The following is a 19,087-nucleotide window of genomic DNA, read 5'->3' on the forward strand; positions in this document are numbered from 1 at the left end:
CCCTCTTTAGACCAGTGTGCCCAATGTGATCTTACCAGGAACACAAGCCTGGCAACACCACAGTTCTAATAAACCATAGGATGACAATGCCTCAAGCACACCAACATCATCATTCTGGAATGAAAGAATGTACTGCCACCATTACATCCATCATGGAAAGGTTTGTAAAAATGTAACCCAGATACTGAACTGAATTAAATGGGTTTGAAACCAGATGGATGGTTGAAATAAAACTGTAATGCTATTTTTTAATAAAGTTAGTGAAGACTAGGTTTAGGATGAAAAAGACCTATATTCATTCAGTTCTGAAACCTGCTTGTCCACTGTAGGGTGGTAGAGACTCGTGTCTATCCTGGCAACATTTTGCATAACACTGGAGCCACAACCATTCATGGTACCATTCATTCATTTACACCCACCAAGTCAATTTAGAGTTTCCAATCAATCTAACCAGCACATCCAGGACTGTGACAACGTGCAGACTCTACACACATAGCAACTAAGGATTGAAACCTTGTTGACTGGATTGAATAACCAGCGAAGTGCCAACAAATATGAAAGATGCTGTATATGATGTCTGAACAGACTGATTTGTTAACTAATCTATATAATGCAATATTTTCATTAATTTCTTGTTTAATTAGGAAGAATTAAGTCTTTCATCCACATTATCAGTCATTATTTAACAAAACAGGTTCTTAACTCTTAATACCATCAAATGGAAATTAAATTTGTACATTTCGTTTAAATAAAACTGAATTGTGAACCATTTGTTGCGAAATGTTTGATATTTGTGTATGTTTTTTTATATATTTCATTATCAGGTGTATAAATGCCCCTATATATTTGCATTATGAAGAGATACAGTCTAAGACTTATAGTTCCATACATAGAAACATACATTATACTCTCAAACCAGGGATGTTGGAGGTCAGAGCCTTTCCTGGAAGCAGTGGGAGCACCGGTCCATTGTACTGTAGAGCACGTGTGAACACTTGGGCCATTTTACAGGATGTAAGTAATTAACCTAAGTGGCACGTCTTTGGGGCTAGAGGAGAAAAATCCAAGTACCTGGGTGGACAATGTACATAGACACCAGTAGAATATGCAGTCCCCACACAAAAAATGACAGGCTGTGGGATTTAAAACTAGGATGCTGGAAATATGAGGTAGCAGCACTAAGAGACACCATGCAACCCCACATAAGAATTATCTAGCAAATATATAGCTGCACAACTCTAGTAAAGTTAAATGCAGTTTTACTGACATTTCCAAACTCATGAGTTAGCTCTGGTCACTATTAATAATTACATTTTTTTCTTGCATTTATCCTTTCTTGACTTCCTCCCATTAATCTCATTGCCAGCCTCTTCACTCCCACCCACAGTGGGGTCTGTGCCCTCCAGCAGAGTAACCTTTAAGTAACAGCCAGAGGAAGGAGAAAATGTCAGCCCTCCAGCATGGGGCAATCAGAAAGAAGGAAAGCATTTGTTTTGCTAGAAGCCCTGTCGGTATTTGCATGAATGTCTCAAAAACAGTTTTGGCTGGAATGTGAAATTTAACAGATGTAATTAAAGGTGACATTTTATCTCCACGTTTGGCACATTCACATTTTGAAAATGTCTACAGTTAGTATTTCCCCATCCTCAGGAATGCAGAAGAATCTGTCATGGCCTGCAAGAAAACCTTCACATGAAGGTCTATTGCTTCAGTTACAAACAGAACTTACTCTCTAAAGAATAGTAAGGTATGTCAGTTAATGACACCTAGCAAACAAAAAAATAACTCATTCTTATACACAAAATTGATACTAAAAGGGAATTTCTTGAAACATCTTTTTTGTTGATGGCAAATTTTTAGTTTTCAGCTGGCCATGACAGTTTACTAATTACCGATGACACTATACATCTACAAATGACATTTTGCTATAGCCCCCCTAATGATTATTTGTTTTGCTGACCTTTATAGATACAATTTTGCACTGTACATCTGTTCAGTCTTTTTCAGTCTAAATATTTGTGGTTGAGTTTTTACACTGCAGCTCTGCTTCTCCTTTCTTCAGTCTATAAAGCAAGCAGCTTTGATGCTCATCTGTGATGACTTTTTCACATAAACGGGCTTCATAAACTGCAATAGACTCTCAGAACAAATTGCACAATCTAATATGCTGGACAGCTAGACAGCAAGGTTATACTTATTTTTAGCTAAAAGTCAGGAAAAGGCATGGGTTCCCACAGGTATTCCCACCAAGCGATATGTTTTGTTTTTAACTTTATATTAAGAGCTGGATTATATTTATAACAAGAAATTACACGTGGATCATTTATGTCTTTATTTTTATTCAATGGGTCTGGATGGGACATATGGTTAAACAATTAAAATATTACAAAAACAGACTGTACCTTCAATTACAATATTCAATTACAAAACATTATTGTCCACAGTTATTAGAATCACTGAATAATGCTCAAAAACAAATGATTTTTAAAAATTCTCTTTGGAAACCTTTCATTGAACATTTTTTGCATGCTGTACCAAACGTAAACTATAGTTACTTACCAATCCATTTGTCATTTGCATACCACGAAAGGTTCCCCTTTGTGCTATCATAGTATCCAATCTTCTTGTAACTGCCACCTGAGGGATGACAATAAACTTAATTTAACAGTCTGGCCAAATCCTCGTCAATAATGCCCCAAAGCACAAATAAATAGAGTCCTGAAAAGAAGGGCAGCATCTGTCTAGCTGGGCGTCTTTCTGTGCACTTAATGTCAAATAGAGATCACTGAGTTTGATGTCAATAAAGTAAAACAGTTTAAATGGCCTGTTCTTGCTGCTAATCAGATCAGCAATTTTCTATCTATCTATCTATCTATCTATCTATCTATCTATCTATCTATCTATCTATCTATCTATCTGATAGATAGATAGATAGATAGATAGATAGATAGATAGATAGATAGATAGATAGATAGATAGATAGATAGATAGAAATGTTAAAACTGTATATATATATAATGGACACCTTATGATTTCTGTCCTGATTGGGGTTACAGGATCCAGCAAGAGAGGACAGTTGGGACCAGTTCATCCCCTACTGTAATAGGTGGCAGTGTCCCTCTTATAGAGTCCCAATTTGGACACCCACAGGGCAGCACGATAGTTAGACTCCTTGGCTTTCTTATGACCTCCCTGGCTTTCTTATGACCCTGAAGTACTGTCACGTCACCGGAAGTACTCTCAGATTCAGCATAAAAGGAGCCCACTTCCATAGCTCAAAGAGTCAGAGCTGGGAGGAAGGAAGGCAATGCATGTCTTGTAGGAGAAGTCTGGGGAGAAGAGGGAGAAAAGTAGAGAAGAGACAACCTATTTATTTCTATTAAAGGTACTTATGTAATAAAAACCCCTTTGATTTGAACCTGGGACTGTTTTGAGCATTTGTGTTCAGGGTTTGGGGTTCACTGATGCCCCAACCTTTCACAATATAGCCTGTAGAGGTCTGTGCATCCTTCCATGGCTATGCCTCCCCAGACCATCACTGATCCACCACCAAACCGGTCATACTGAACAATGTTACAGGCAGCACAACATTCTCCATAGCTTCTCCAGACCCTTTCACGTCTGTCACATGTGCTCAGGGTGAACCTGCTCTCATCTGTGAAAAGCACAGGGCACCAGTGGTGGACCTGCCAATTCTGGTACAGTATCTATGGCAAAAGCCAATCGAGCTTCATGGTGCCGGGCATTGAACACAGGGCCCACTAGAGGACATCGGGCCCTCAAGCCACCCTCATGAAGTCTTTTTGGTCAGAGTCATTCACACCAGTGTCCTGCTAGAGGTCATTTTGTAGGGCTCTGGCAGTGCTCATCCTGTTCCTCCTTGCCCAAAGGAGCAGATACCGGTCCTGCTGATGGGTTAAGGACCTTCTACAGCCCTGTTCAGCTCTCCTAGAGTAACTGCCCATCTCCTGGAATCTCCTCCATTCCCTTGAGGCTGTGCTGGGAGACACAGCAAACCTTCAGGCAATGGCACATATGGATGTGGCACATATAATGTGAATGTGTTCACATTATATACTAGAGTAATTTTGTTATAAAATTCGACTTAATTGCATCATTACCTACATTTTACCTTTTCTAATCTAAAGATTTTTTTGTACCAAAGCAGAGGTTAAATAAGTGTGGTTTGACTTTAGATATTCACTGTATAAAAGCCACTTAAACTCCACATACTACACTCTCCCAGAAATAGGCTACTCTTTCATATGGAATTTATTTTCTTCCTTTGAAACCCAAACAAAACACTTTGCTGCTGAATTTTTGCTTATAGGCCCAAATATCTCTACTCTCCTATCATCTTTGGGATGTAGGAGGAAAGTTACACAAGCACAGGGGGAACACTCAAGCTCCACAAAGCAGTGGAGCAGTGAACCCTGGGCTGTGAAGGGACAGTGCTAAGTGTTGAAAAAATGTTAAGAATATTTGTCCGTATGTCTTTGATATTTTGAAAGTGGTAAATCAAGGAGAACTAACTAATGCTATCATGTAATGTAACACATTGACACATTTTTTAAAAGCACAACTTGCATTAAATATTTCATATACTAAAAGTGAGATTCTAGAAACAATAGATTACAACAGAAAAATAGTATCCACAAATCTCAGTGCCCATTCTTTCATTCTACACTTCTTCTGCAAAAGCTATTTCTAATTTACTTGTAAGACAATGCCTGACCTGGAAAGACTGAACACCCTGACATTAGTTACTATAAGGGCTTGAAGTGGGCTAGTACCAACTTTATTCCATTTCAGCAGTGCTGTACTGACAATAAATGGTTGAATACCAGTCTGTACCAGCACCTTCCACTTTAACTTGCAAGGGTGTCTCCTTCAACATAATCTACATATATAATCGCACTCGAAATTTCAACGGGGGGGCCATCTCCCACGCTCTCTACGATATAAAATATGCATATCAGGGCTATTCAAAACTTCAAGGGGGGAAAATTTAAAAATGCTTCATAAGGATAAAGAAAAAGACAACAATAACAGAGAGTGCTTGCAGTTATTTGTTTCCACTTCAATCACTTAGTTATTTATAAATTGTTCTCAGTTTAAACAGGCCCAGAAAGTTGCAAAGGTTAAAACTGGAATATTACCCACCCTGTAGTTGTTCAATTAGGGTCCATGCCATTCTGGATCCCTGGGCATCAAAGACCACGTGACCCTAAAGAATGCAGAAAGAATGAGAAAGAGACAATAAGTACATATAACTTTAACTTCTATATCGAGTCAACTGAAGCATACATGGAATAGGGTTGTTTGTTCAGGATTCTCATTCTGTGTGCCTAAGCAAGACATTAGTGAATGTTACACTCTGATCCACAATGTGTTAGGAAAAATATGTTTTTGACTACAGTGATCCCTCGCTATATCGCGCTTTGCCTTTCGCGGCTTCACTCTATCGCGGATTTTATATGTAAACATATTTAAATATATATCGCGGATTTTTTGCTGGTTCGCGGATTTCTGAGGACAATGGGTCTTTTAATTTCTGGTACATGCTTCCTCTGTTGGTTTGCCCAGTTGATTTCATACAAGGGACGCTATTGGCAGATGGCTGAGAAGCTACCCAGCTTACTTCTCTCTCTCTCTCTCTCTCTTGCGCTGACTTTCTCTGATCCTGACGTAGGGGGTGTGAGCAGGGGGGCTGTTCGCACACCTAGACACTACGGACACTCGTCTAAAAATGCTGAAAGATTATCTTCACGTTGCTACCTTCTGTGTGCAGCTGCTTCCTGAAGCGACATGCTGCACGGTGCTTCGCATACTTAAAAGCTCAAAGGGCACGTATTGATTTTTGACTTTGTTTTTCTCTGTCTCTCTCTCTCTCTCTCTCTCTCTCTCTCTCTCTCTGCTCCTGACGGAGGGGGTGTGAGCTGCCGCCTTCAACAGCTTTGTACCGGCGGTGCTTCGCATACTTAAAAGCTAAACAGCCCTATTGATTTGTTTGGTTTTCTCTCACTTTCTGACATTCAGTGCTCCTGACGCGCACTCCTTTGAAGAGATATGTTTGCATTCTTTTAATTGTGAGTCAGAACTGTCATCTCTGTCTTGTCATGGAGCACAGTTTAAACTTTTGAAAAAGAGACAAATGTTTGTTTGCAGTGTTTGAATAACGTTCCTGTCTCTCTACAACCTCCTGTGTTTCTGCGCAAATCTGTGACCCAAGCATGACAATATAAAAATAACCATATAAACATATGGTTTCTACTTCGCGGATTTTCTTATTTCGCATGTGGCTCTGGAACGCAACCCCCGCGATGGAGGAGGGATTACTGTAGTCTAATTATTTTTCCATTTACTGTTCAATTTATCATCATAATGATATTATTAACATTATCCCTAAGGGCACTTTTGAGGGTGTTGGGGCTTGTTCCATCAGGGGGAGTCATATAATATGTTTTCTATTTGAACACTAGGAGTACCAGAATTTAGGAGAGAATAAAAATGGTATTTTCCAAGTTTGGAGTAGGAAGAAGTGAGCCTGATGTTTTTCAAAAACAAGATTCTTAAAGAATACAACAACCTTTTCTATGCAAATAGGGTATCTAAAAAGGTCTAGATAAGTCTTTATTTCATGTGATGTTAGACTCCCGATGAGACAAAGCCATCATGTTCAGATATTCAGGTAAATGCGTAAAAGTGGGACATTGCATATGACATCTCAAGAAGGCAAGATGTCATCTGAGAAGTTAAAAATAAGATTTTAAATGCTACATTCGTCTTGATAAATCGATTGCCTCTAATTTCAAAGTTATTGTCATAAGCTTGCAATATAATTCTGACTGCATCTTCGATGAAAGCCATTAAATTGCTCAGAGCAGTGCTCATTTTGGTTGATCAATGGGTTTAAAACATATTTCATCAATAGAGTATTTAATCTTTATGACCAAATCTGGTCACTTTAATTTCTTTCAGGGATTTCTTTACACTCTCCCATGTCCCCTTAGATAGTGACTTGGGTTAATCATGCAGCCCATTACTCTTCTCTCTATATAAAACATTTAGTTTAGATTGCCAAAGACAAGATGTAATCAAAGGGCAACACTGCTCAAGGGTAAAGGCCATTTATGTGCTTATCTGAGTTAATATTTTCACCTTTGCAGCCAAATGCATTAGAAACGTCTGGACTGGGACGCAGGTCTTTGGCTCTGAAGGTTGAGTGCTCAGTTGACTAAAAATCCAGAGTACACCAAGTGGAATTGTCTATCCTAAGTGTATTGCCACACCCCATGTAGCTTCAGTATACCCATAGTGCAATTCAGCCTACTCACAGAAACGCCTTCAAATGAGGAGGAGTTCATGGCCTTGTATATCTCATTAGTGATATTCTTGTTATTGTAGTTGAAATCTTCTAATCGCAGCCCTTTCTTAGCAAGCTGCTCAGCTGTTTTGTTGAGAGCTAAGGCTAAAGCCCAAATGGCATCATAGGCAAGTGGGGCTTCCTGAAATCCACCAGTCTCCTCAGGATTTTTCCCACCAAGCCGCTTCATTAGCTGCTCTAAGAATTCTTGAGATGTCTACATAACAGAAAAACAAAGTGCACAGAATGATGAATATTTCAACAAAAGGAGCAAAAGTCACAGAATCAGAGCGATACAGTCAGGCGTGAAAGTGAGATACTAACTCATTGGAGATTATACATTTCGGATGAGCAGCAGGCAAAAACAAAATGAACGAAAGCAGGCATAGCAGCGTACTTAGTATCGTTTCCCATTCAGAATACTAAGGCCTCTTGTCAAAACTTTAGCACTCAGTACAGCGATTTTCTAATTATTCATTACAACTAATCCTCAACTTGCAACAATAATCCACTCAACACAGTCTTCTGTACTGAGAAACAAAGGATGGCTAAAATACAACATAGCAAGAAATGATAAAAGCAATAGTTTGGGCACAATAAAATGATGAGTTAAAATACAGAGTAATATTAATAATCATTCAGAACAACCTAACTGGAAAAGACAGAAGGAAATGCAATTTAATAAAAGTATTCTTGTCATAATAAACCACATGGGATTACCCACTGATTGAAGAAAGAAAGGCAAAAAGAGAATATTATAGAGCAAATAAAGAATTAAATTAGAGCAATGCACTGAAGCAAAGGCTCATGTACAAAAAATGATTTATTGGAATTACTTCTTATTGCAGGGCAACATAAATAGCTTCTGTGGAAATTCCATGCTGTGCAGTACAATTATGCAGCCCTTTTCTTCCTCTCGATAAAGTGACAGGTCATTTGCCATGCATGACTATGATATTGGCATGTTTTTAGTAACTTGTCTCTTTGCGACCTGTGAAAGCAAACTAAGCTTTTGCTCACCAAATTGGATGCCCCTTTTACAGTCTCTGGGTTCAGCATGACAATCTCAGTGGTGACGTGACCCTCTACAGCCTCTGTCATGTTCTCCACTGTGCAGTTGATTGATGGATCTTTAATCTTAAACCAGTTGTCAGCGTACCAGCCAATCAAAAACCAGACATACTTTTTACCATATAATTTCTCCTTGAAGACCTGGAGTGGACAAAATTAAGTAACACCTCAAAATTCAGGCAAAACGTGTTGCGTTTTTTTCCTTTTATATATAATGTATAATATTGTACTCTTTGATTTTCTAAAACCAGCTGGTGTCCATTATAAACAGCATAAAAAAATAAATAAACATTGACTGACACATAATTGAGTGTGTTTTCTTTAAGTAGGATTAGTTAAACATAATAACCCATAAAATTTCCTATTTTATTTATGTAAAACATCAAAACCAAGCATTATAAAAAATTGATACAATTGTTCCTTCATTTGCATTAAGTACATACCAAATGCTGTGATGAATTTGTGTTTTAATTAATAATCACTAACATATAGTCTAAAGGTTTCATGTTTTCAAAAAGAGCACACACTTTCCAAAATATTCCAGAAAATCTATCAATTGGTAAAGAAGGATCTATTCTGTTGACTCCCCAGCAATGTCCCCTTAAAGCATCACAAGATGTTTTAGATGTATTTATTTCTCATTAATATTTTGTTTTGTAAATTTTCATGCACTTCAAGTTAAAGTCATTTTCCACAGACAAATTAATTATCTAGCCTCTAATCCTATGTAATATAGGTGAGTAAATTCTGGTTTTATAGGTGTCTGCTTCAAGAGATGTTAGGTGTCTTTAGGTTTGGGATTCTATTAGTGACTTGTACTTGTGCATTGTAAATAGTTATCTGGGCTTAGATATTATTATCATTATTAAGTTGATTTTACGGTTTACTGTTGTGGTTTAAGTATACCGTTCGACCCACGTCTTTTTTTTCTTCGCCTGCTTATTGCCTAGTTTCAGTCTTTTTAACAAATGTCACTCCCTTGCTTTGTGTTGATAATTGCTTTGAGACTTGCTGCTGGGCTCACTCAGCTGCTCCCTACTTCAGGAGACTTACAGTGCTGTTGCGCTGTTGTCAGCCCTTGTGTGCAACCCACCTTGTGTGAACCCCTACTTGTGTAAAGACCTCGAGTCTAGCTGTGTGAGTCCACCAACACTTCTACTTAACTAAGGCATTGTGTTTTGCTTTCCTTTCAATATCGTCTTCAGCATGCGTCATCAATACATTCTTGTTATTAAGACAAGATGCTTATCTCGTCCCTTTAGCAGCAGAGGGAGAAATCCAGACATCCTTCATCCACTGCATCAAGCCACCACTTCAGACATGTTCTTCTCCTTTGGCTTGTGGAACTGCCAGTCTGCGGTCAACAAAGTAGATTTATTCCAACTTTCACCACCCAAAGGGGTCTCCAGGTGGTGGCTCTGACAGAGACATGGACTCAACCAGAAAATACAGCAACACCAATAGCACTTTCACCTTCAACGTCTCCCACTCCTGCCACTTCACTGGTAGGGGTCAGGGGGCAGGTATCCTTATGTCTAAGAGCTGGAGATTCACTTGCCCCAGTTAATGTATGCAACTTCACTACTTTTGAGTACCAAGCAATTTCTGTCTCCTTTCCAGTAACATGACCATTGTTGTTATTTATCTCCATCCAGGTTTGCTCAGGAACTTCTTTGTTGAGCTGGATGGACTGCTCTCTTCCCTCCCAGATGACAGCAGCCCACTTTTCATTCTCAGGGACCTGAACATTCACCTGGACAGCGCCCTTGTGCTGCTGACTTTCTCACTCTTCTTACCTCCTTGAGCATCGCACATCTCCACACCCCACTGACTCACAAGGCTGGAAATCTGCTTGACCTCATTCTCCAATACAACTGCACTCCCACTAATGCAACTGTCATTCCCCTACACACATCTGACCACTTTTTCATTTAGTTCTTTCTGCTGTTCCCTCTTGTCATTCTCCTCCTCCCCCCACTGAATCCTTCTGCCGTCACCCCCACTCCCTCTCACCCACGCATTTCTCTTTTATAGTCTCCTTTGCTCTCCCTTCTCTTAACCACTTCTCCTCTCTTGACACCAATACTGCCACAAACATCCTATGCTTGACTCTGTCCTCCTGTCTTGATAATGTCTGTCCGCTGTCTTCCAGACTTGCACACGAAAGACCCTTTTGTCCCTGGTTTTCTTAAGCAGTCCACAATCAACAGACTGAGTGCAGGACAGCTGAAAGGAATTGGAAAAAGTCAAAGGATCAGGCAGACCTGGCTAAGTACCAATCCCTTTTCCTTTTTCTTCTGCCACCATCAAAGCTAAGGTAAGGTTCTATCAGACCAGAATTACCATCACCACTGATACATGCTTTCTGTTCTCCACTCTCACCTTCCTTCTTAACCCTCCTCTACCTCCTCCCCCAACCTCCTTGTCTACTAATGACTTTACCATCTTTTTTCAGGATACAGTTGCTGCTATCAGCAATCAGTTCTGACCCTCTCTGCCATCCATTATTCCTCCTCCCAAGCATCACCCAACATTTTCCACATTCTCTCCACTCTTTGCCACTGATGTTTCTGACCTCTTCTCCAGTCACCCTACTACCTATCCACTTGACCCTATCCCTCCATATCTCCTTCAGGCCACGTCCCGTCATTCATTTTTGCAACTACACACATCATTAACACACCACTCAGATCAGGCACATTTCCTACCATCTTCAAACACGCTCTGATAACCCCATTTCTCAAAAAAACCAACACTCAGTTCGTCCCAAGTTAACAATTACAGGCCTGGCTCCCTCATTTCCTTTATTTCCAAAACACTTGAACGTCCTGCTTCTAACCAGATCTGTTCCTTCATTGTACAGAATAGATTGCTCAATACCAACCAGACCGGCTGCAAGAGGAACTATTCGACTGAGATGGCTCTACTGACTGTGGTCAACCAGCTACGATTTGCTAGAGCTAGCAGCATGTCATTGGTCTTGGTTCTGCTAGATCTCTCCTCTGCCTTTAACGTCGTCAACCACAACATACTACTTGCCACCCTCTCTGACCTTTGGCATCACAAGGAGAGTTTGCAAATAGTTTGAGTCCTACATCTCAGGCAGATCCTACAGTGTGTCCTGGTGAGGAGAGTTGTTAAGTGTGCATTAGACATTCACAGGGTTGCCCAGTATATTCAGCTCCCCATCTCTATATAGCTTGGTTCACTGTTGCTAACACCTGCCAATGCAGTATGAAATCTTTGGGTGGTGATTGAGTAGCAGCTATCTTTTTCTTGCCACATTTGTACTGTTTCCAAAATCATGCAGATTCACACTGTTCAACATCCGCAAGATCAGACTTTATCTGACAGAGTATGCAGCACAACTAATTGTCCAGGTGTTGGTCTTGTTGTGTCTGGGGTACTGCAACTCACTTCTGGCAAGAGTACCCACATGTGCTATCAAGCTGCTGCAGGTGCTCCAAAATGCAGCGGCCCTTCTTGTATTTAACCAACCAAGACAGGCACATGTCACTCCTCTGAAAAAATATAGTAGGCAAAGCCAAAATATACCCTTTCAATTGTACTAATATTAGGGAATTACTACATGAGGATTAAATTAGGGAATTATTACATGAGGATTAGATATAGACAATCAATATCTATATTGAATAGCAGAAACATTGTTCCAAAGCACAAGGAGATGCAAAGAAGTTTCATAGGTTTTGATTTATTCCTAACATCTATAGTGGTTCTATGGAATTTACAATTTCTCCCACTCCCCATATTAGTTATTTCTAGCCATTCCTTTTGGGGCACAGTTGCATAAATTGGATTAGAGGTATCTACAAGTGTCCATCAATAGACTTTGTATGCATGCTATCCAGTAAATAATTTTGGACAAATAGTGGTGTGTGCTTTTCAAGATTGCTGAACACCACTATCTGAGCATCTTAAGGCAGCTAAAGAGAGACGGTGGAATTAAGATAAATGTCAAGGCACTTAATTGCTGTAACAAATTGACCAGGTCACTCACCTCACAGAAGACCTTCCTGGCTTCTGTTTCATAGAAGAGTCCCACAATAATTCTGGCATCTTGACGCTAAAAGAAATTAGTCAGAATTAGCAAATCTTGGAGGTCTGAGTAAATGACACTATGTATGTTTAATGCGACAAAAGTATATATTTTGTGGTTCCTAGGGTAACATATTGCTCTAACACAAATTCCTCATTGACCCTGAAAGTCTGAGGCCAATACCTTGAGATTCTTAACTGCTATGGCAGGATCGGTAAGGAAACTCTGTCGCACGCTGATCTCAATCCCTGCCTCCTTGACTCGCTCCTCTAAATCATCCAAGGTCTGCAGAGACAAAAGACGAGGACAGATATAAATCATCAGCAGAACGACAGGAACATTAAGAAGGACAGAGAGAGAAGTGCTTTGAATCAGAGGAAGATGACAAACAACTAGTTACATGCAACATGTACAGAGAAGAAGCCAGGTGAAAAAAAGGGCAGAAGAGAAAAACAACAAATACGTGACAGGTGGCACTAATACGGTATAACTTAATCAAACAGAATGAGGGTAAATTTGATAATCATCCTATCCATGACATTTCTCAAAAAAAATTAATTTGGTTGGTGCATCTGAGCAAATGTCACTTTACATTTGTCCTTGAAACCAATTCTGTTGTCTGGCATGTCTCCTAATATGTGATGTGCCTTCGCCGATAATTAAGAAATGTCAGGTCACTAGGCAACACTCTGAAAGGCTTCAGGAACCTGGCATGTCTCCTCACACTGTTCTAACACATTTAGATGCACCATTGTCAGAATTTGTTATCTTAATGTAGTGTATTTGAATCTTTGGAAATATTAGAAAATTATATTGCCAATAATTGATTATTGTCAGCCAGGTGTTTTACTGACTTTCTAAACATTGACTTTTTCAGGCACTAGATCTAATAATTTATAGCACTCTCAGGTTAAGCTAAAAGAAGAGTATAGCTACACAGATAACATGATTACAAAATGGGAGACTAAGAAAGAGACTTAATGAACTATTTAAACAATTACGGTTTAATTTAGCACAAAATTATACTTTTACAATAGGTACAAAACAAAGACTAAATAAGAGATTTAAATAACTATTTAAATTAGTGGGGTTCAGATTAGCACAAAATTGTGCTTTTTACAACAATTTGGATTGGTCCTTATATTCCTTTACATTCCACATTTATCAAATTGATTTCAATAAAAATCATAAATATATTTAATTAAATGCATTGCTAAATTAAGATTTCAGTGTTTAAGATGTCAAATTGGGAGGTGAATCAGAAAAGAGCACTTATGTGTGTGTGGTGTGTGCTCTGCGTGTGGAGTGCTGTATTTATATGAGCCACACTTTAAAGGAAAGTGGGAATCTTACATGATTATGGTGAATTACATTTTTGCAGAGCAACAACTACCTGCATACTCCTAAACAGCAGCACATATATTGTAAAATGAATGTATTACCCTATGTTATGGTGTGGACAATTTCCAGATTTTCAACTGCATACTGTTTATTTTTAATTTTTAAAATTTTGCTCAAACCGAACTAGGAAGAACTGAATTTGCAGGACTTACAAGCATTGCAAGCATCCTTTTGTATTGTACTAGTAAGTTATGCATTTGTTCCAGTCATCCTTTTATTCAATTACTTTATTACCTGAGAAAGGCAAATACACACATACCACAGAACCAGTTTTAATTCACTTATATTATTATTATTATTATTCATATTATAATTTATATATTATTTGAATGGATAGATGACGTAGGACTAGGAATTACTGAATTAGTTTACAGCTTGGGAAAGGAATGAAGTACTTAAAAGATTAAACACTTTAATCAGAGTCATTCACAATTAGGACATGATGGCCAGTCAAACGTGTGCAAGGTCACATGCCCCAAAACCCAATGTGTGTATTTTAACTTAAATATGGCTCATCTGATAGATCAAATGGTGGAGAAAAGAAGAGGGAGAAAAACAACAAAAGAAAGGTAAAATCAGAGATCAAGAGACGTGAAATCATTTGATTTGGACATCAGAAAAAGTAACTACGAATAACGCTGATTACTAAACCAAAAGCCGCTCAGAACATTCATTCTTTGACACTTTTGATTTTCAGTGAGCTTTTCTAGGACTGTTAATATCCAGACTTTGCTATCTATTTTAATTTTTATTATATTTTCTTCTAGTGTTGTTATACATTAATAAATATAACATTGCTTTTATTTCCTATACTTTGTCTTTTATCTAGAGTGATTGAAATAATAAATGGGTACCAAGTGTGAGTTTAATCCTACTTTTCTCATTCAGAGGGTTTATCAAGGCAATTGTGGTCACTACTCAATAATTAGAACAACTGTGGTAAAAGCAAGACATATAGTTTGGTTAGTAAGTAGCATATAACCAAAATGACACCCGCATGTTTGTTAGAACTGGTGATACTGAATCTCTGTTTCGAGAATGTAATGCAGAATATTGCTGAACGACTTGCAGTTGGCACCACTTAAACTTTGTCTGGATTGGATCTCTCTGTATGCATGTGTCTGTGTCCTATCTGCATATTGCGGAGTGACTGGCAATTGGCTCCACTCAAGACTTTGTCTGGATAGGGTCGTTATGTGGATGTGTGTGTATGCCGTTGTGTTTGTGTATTAATCTTCAAGGGCAAGAGTAGATGAACCCAATGAACGTTCCTGGTATGTCTCACAAATTTCTTGAGTTATACACCGACCTTACACAGTGTCTGTATACAGGACACAAAAGTTTAAATGATATGAGAAGCATGTACTGCAGCTTCTTGACCCTGATTGCATCAATATTTCTGGTCAGTATGTGTATGTGGTGTGTATACCTCTGTGTGTGTTAATCTTCAAGAGCAAGAGTAGATGAACCCAATAAATGTTCCTGATACATCTCACACATTTCTCGAATTATACACCAGATTTACACTGTGTCTGAATATGCATGTGTAAGCATAAAACCTAGGTAACAAGAACATTTGGAAATGAAAACTAGGGGAACTGGCTTTCTTGATTTTTCCTGATATTATACTTAATACAAAACTAGGACTACTCCTAAGTAACCCATCTCCCTATATAATGCCTAACCAAAGTTTAAAAAAACACTAATACATCTCTTTCTACTTCTCTTTTTTTACTCTCCTTGTCTCTTTTAGTTACAAAAAATATTTTTAAACACCATAATAATTATGATTCGTTGAAAGTTAAAGAGCACCACCTAAAATTGTAATTGCTTTTTCAATTTGCCCTGTTAAATCGCACTGAAATTTTTGAAATATGCCTGTAGACTTAGATCATCAATATTAGAAATTTTGCAAAAAGAGGATACCTTTCAGTTGACTGAGTTGATTTGGGTAGTTAATGTAGCAATATGCGAAATATATTAAGAGTATATTAGAATGTGACATTGTTATGGGATGATTCATTTGTTTGTGAAACAGTAAAATGCATCTTATTATGCATGTATGGCGTGTAGAGAAGACCAGTAAATAGATCTTTTGATTGTTAAATGAAGGTTTGTATTGAACTACACATGAAATACTGTGGCCACTGTACTCAAATATAGTACTTTGGTGAATTAGCGTGAAAAACATGAATGTTGTTTAAACAGAAGTGGGAAAAAAACATGCCACAGGGACTAACTTGTGTGGCATTGGACGCAGAGGTTTCTGTGAGCTAGTTATAGACAGGATTCCGCACTAACTGTCAGGCTGACAAGCCTTCGATTTCTGAGTAACTTTACATTTTAAGAAGGCTGTGATTACAATAATTGCATTAGCTGAGATGGAAAGTGCCCTGAAGCCTCCTGGGAAAATAGACTTTGACAATTCTAATTTAATCTCTTACATGGAAAAGATGGAAAGAAGAATTCAACTTGTATAAAGACCTGATGATGAGAGATAAAACAGATTAATACCAAGTGAAATTGTTAGATTACCTGATTGGTGAAAAAATGGAGATATGGAACTAGAGGTTATATTGATAAGTGACGTAATTGCAGCATTGCAGGAATTTTTTGACCACAAGGCAGATGAGAAGATAGAAAGATACATTTTTTTACATGCAATCAGGGTCAAGACGAGAGCTGGGACAAATTTTTGACATAACTGAAGACTCTTGCTGCAACCTGTAATTTCAATGAGATCACAGACTCTGTCGTCTGAGACAGAATACAATTGACTCACACTTAAAAGGGTGTCTACTTGGACAGACCAATCTTAGCTTAGGCCAATGTATACAGATAGAAAAATCTGCAGAGCTGTCTTGACAAGGAGCAAAAGTCACAGAATTCTGCAACAGTGCACACTATATCAACAAAAGGAAAAAAGAAGGGAAAATACAACCCATCAGGAAGCTAGGCACTATACAATGCAAATGATATGGCCATAAATATGAGCAAGGAATGAGTAATAAAATACTTGCTACTGTCTGCCAAAACACAGGGCCAACAGTAAAGCCAGTTCAATGTGTAAAGATGAAGTGCTGTGTATTACCTTTGGCAAACCAGTGGGGCGCTTCAAAATGGTGTGTGATGATGAAGCCATGCAGTTCAACAAAAGATGGGTTGTTTGGTGCCTGTGAAATTACCCAAAAGAAGAACAGAAATGGGGCACTGTAGCTCCAGTTGACAAAAAAAGAACACACTGGACTAGCAGTATGGTGAAAGTACACCATAAAAAAAACTACAAATGTGTATTAATCCAAAGTCTTTAAACATGGAACTCAATATAAGACATTATTCATTGTCAACAAGTTCTCTGTTTCTGATGTGAAAAAAAGTATAAGTTGGATAATGGATGGAATTATATATTTCAAAATTAAGGAGGATATCCATGTTGTAGGGAATGAAGATAATGATGAAGAAGCAATGCAGGACCATAGTAAGAAGATGAAAGTACGAATTGCAGAAAATACACTGCAAAATTGAATCCATACAAGCTGTGCCTCAGGTTGAAAAAGGATACCAACATAAGTAACCTACTTAACTCCAAGGGGGTTAAGGTTGACTCAGAACATTTGTTAACCATTGAACTGATGCTAAGACCCACAGATGTCAAAGAACTACAACATTTTTTACCATGGTCAGTTGTTCAGTAAGATTCAACTGCCATGCCTTCACGCTTTGTAAGAGATATCGATAGTGTGACTGACGGCCACAGCCATTACCCGGCAGGGACGGCAGCTGGGTGGAAGGTCTGGGGGACAGAGGATCTGCAAGAGAGAGGATCTACCTCTCCGGGACACTAGAGGGGAGCCCTCCTGGTCAGCTGTGGCACCATGGACTCCCGCAAGTTTGGCACAGCCCTGTTGGGTTCCATGGGGGCCGCCAGGTAGGGAGCTGCAGAGTTCTACTTAAGGCTTTCAGCAAATTTGGGAGTGATTCCAGGTCTGATTAATGAGCCACCTGGGACACTCCCAGGGTCAACATAAAAGGAGCCACCTCACTCCACTCAAGGAGCCAGACGTACAAAAAGATTGACCGTGGAGGATTAGAGGCAGAAAGGAGAGAAGAAGAAGAAGAAGACAGAATGGACTGTATATTTGGTGCTCTGTGTACTGTGCTGTTGAGGGGAGTGAGGAAGACATGCTTCCCCTTTTGTAAATAAATGTGTGCTGTTCTGAACTTGTGTCTCTGCCTGTCTGTGTTGTGGTTAGGACAGCTGGAGTACCCCAGTTTCCACAATAGATAATTCATAAAGATTCATTGTGGAAACACTTATGAGCAAGTTTTAGAGGATCAAAGAGGTTATTTTGCACGTCTCATTATTTCAACCCATCTGAGCAGTTTATTCTACAATGTGACACATCGGAAAGAGGACTTGGGGCAGTCTTGATGTAGTTAGGGTAATCCATTGCATATATAGCAGTAAAATACTGATGTAAATATTCATTACTTCTTGTATGGGCAAACTGTGGAAGTGAAACTTAATCACAAACCACTGAAAAGTATAATTATAAAACTATTGCACTGAAAAGGCAACTGCATATAGTTATGAAACTCCAGTGGTATCAGGTCAGACTTCAGTATTGTCCAGGGAAACATACTTTACACTGTTAGTTGTGCTCTTGAGCAGAGCATGAAAACACTGAAAAAGTTTATGGAGCAATGCAGTATCTGCTCAGCATGGGTAAAAAAAATAGGAGACCTTGAGACGACATAGGGACAGATGGATGCTTGTGGAATGCTTGTTGGGACAGAGGGCAAAATGAATGCAAAAAATACAAGAAATGCTTGCAAGACAACAACCTCAAGCATAAAGCTAAGATGTCTCACTTAAAGGTTTTCCAATGCTGTATATGTCCTAGTGTCTACATTAACACAGGGCATTCCAGTTTTACCTAGCATTACATCTTGCCTGAAGAAGGAGCCTTGCAGAAACTTGCATATTGTAATCTTTCTAGTTAGCCAATAAAATGTGTCATTTTGCTTAATGCTTAATTCTCACTACAAAAATACAACGTGAAAACTTCCAAGGGGATAAACAGTTCTTATAAACACTGTATCTATACATCTTCTGGGAGGAGGACTAATTATAAAATATAGACTCAAAAACAGTGATGCAGAACACTGAAAGCACACTACACTAAGAACTG

At 38.7% G+C, this 19,087-nt stretch overlaps 1 protein-coding gene across 3 annotated transcripts in view; it reads right to left on the reverse strand.

Moving 5' to 3' along the window:
- Positions 1-19,087, reverse strand: part of gabbr1b (gamma-aminobutyric acid (GABA) B receptor, 1b) — a 721,337-nt gene that overhangs the window by 68,776 nt on the left and 633,474 nt on the right. For all 3 annotated transcript variants that reach the window (XM_051933715.1, XM_051933714.1, XM_028800495.2), the window contains 6 exons: positions 12,678-12,779; positions 12,456-12,521; positions 8,387-8,578; positions 7,338-7,583; positions 5,164-5,227; positions 2,560-2,637 (listed from right to left, as the gene is read on the reverse strand). In XM_051933715.1, the coding sequence (XP_051789675.1) occupies positions 2,560-2,637; positions 5,164-5,227; positions 7,338-7,583; positions 8,387-8,578; positions 12,456-12,521; positions 12,678-12,779 (748 nt within the window). The remainder of the gene's footprint in view (positions 1-2,559; positions 2,638-5,163; positions 5,228-7,337; positions 7,584-8,386; positions 8,579-12,455; positions 12,522-12,677; positions 12,780-19,087) is intronic.

Source organism: Erpetoichthys calabaricus, chromosome 1, assembly GCF_900747795.2.
Source record: "Erpetoichthys calabaricus chromosome 1, fErpCal1.3, whole genome shotgun sequence".
Classification (NCBI taxonomy): Eukaryota; Metazoa; Chordata; class Cladistia; order Polypteriformes; family Polypteridae; genus Erpetoichthys; species Erpetoichthys calabaricus.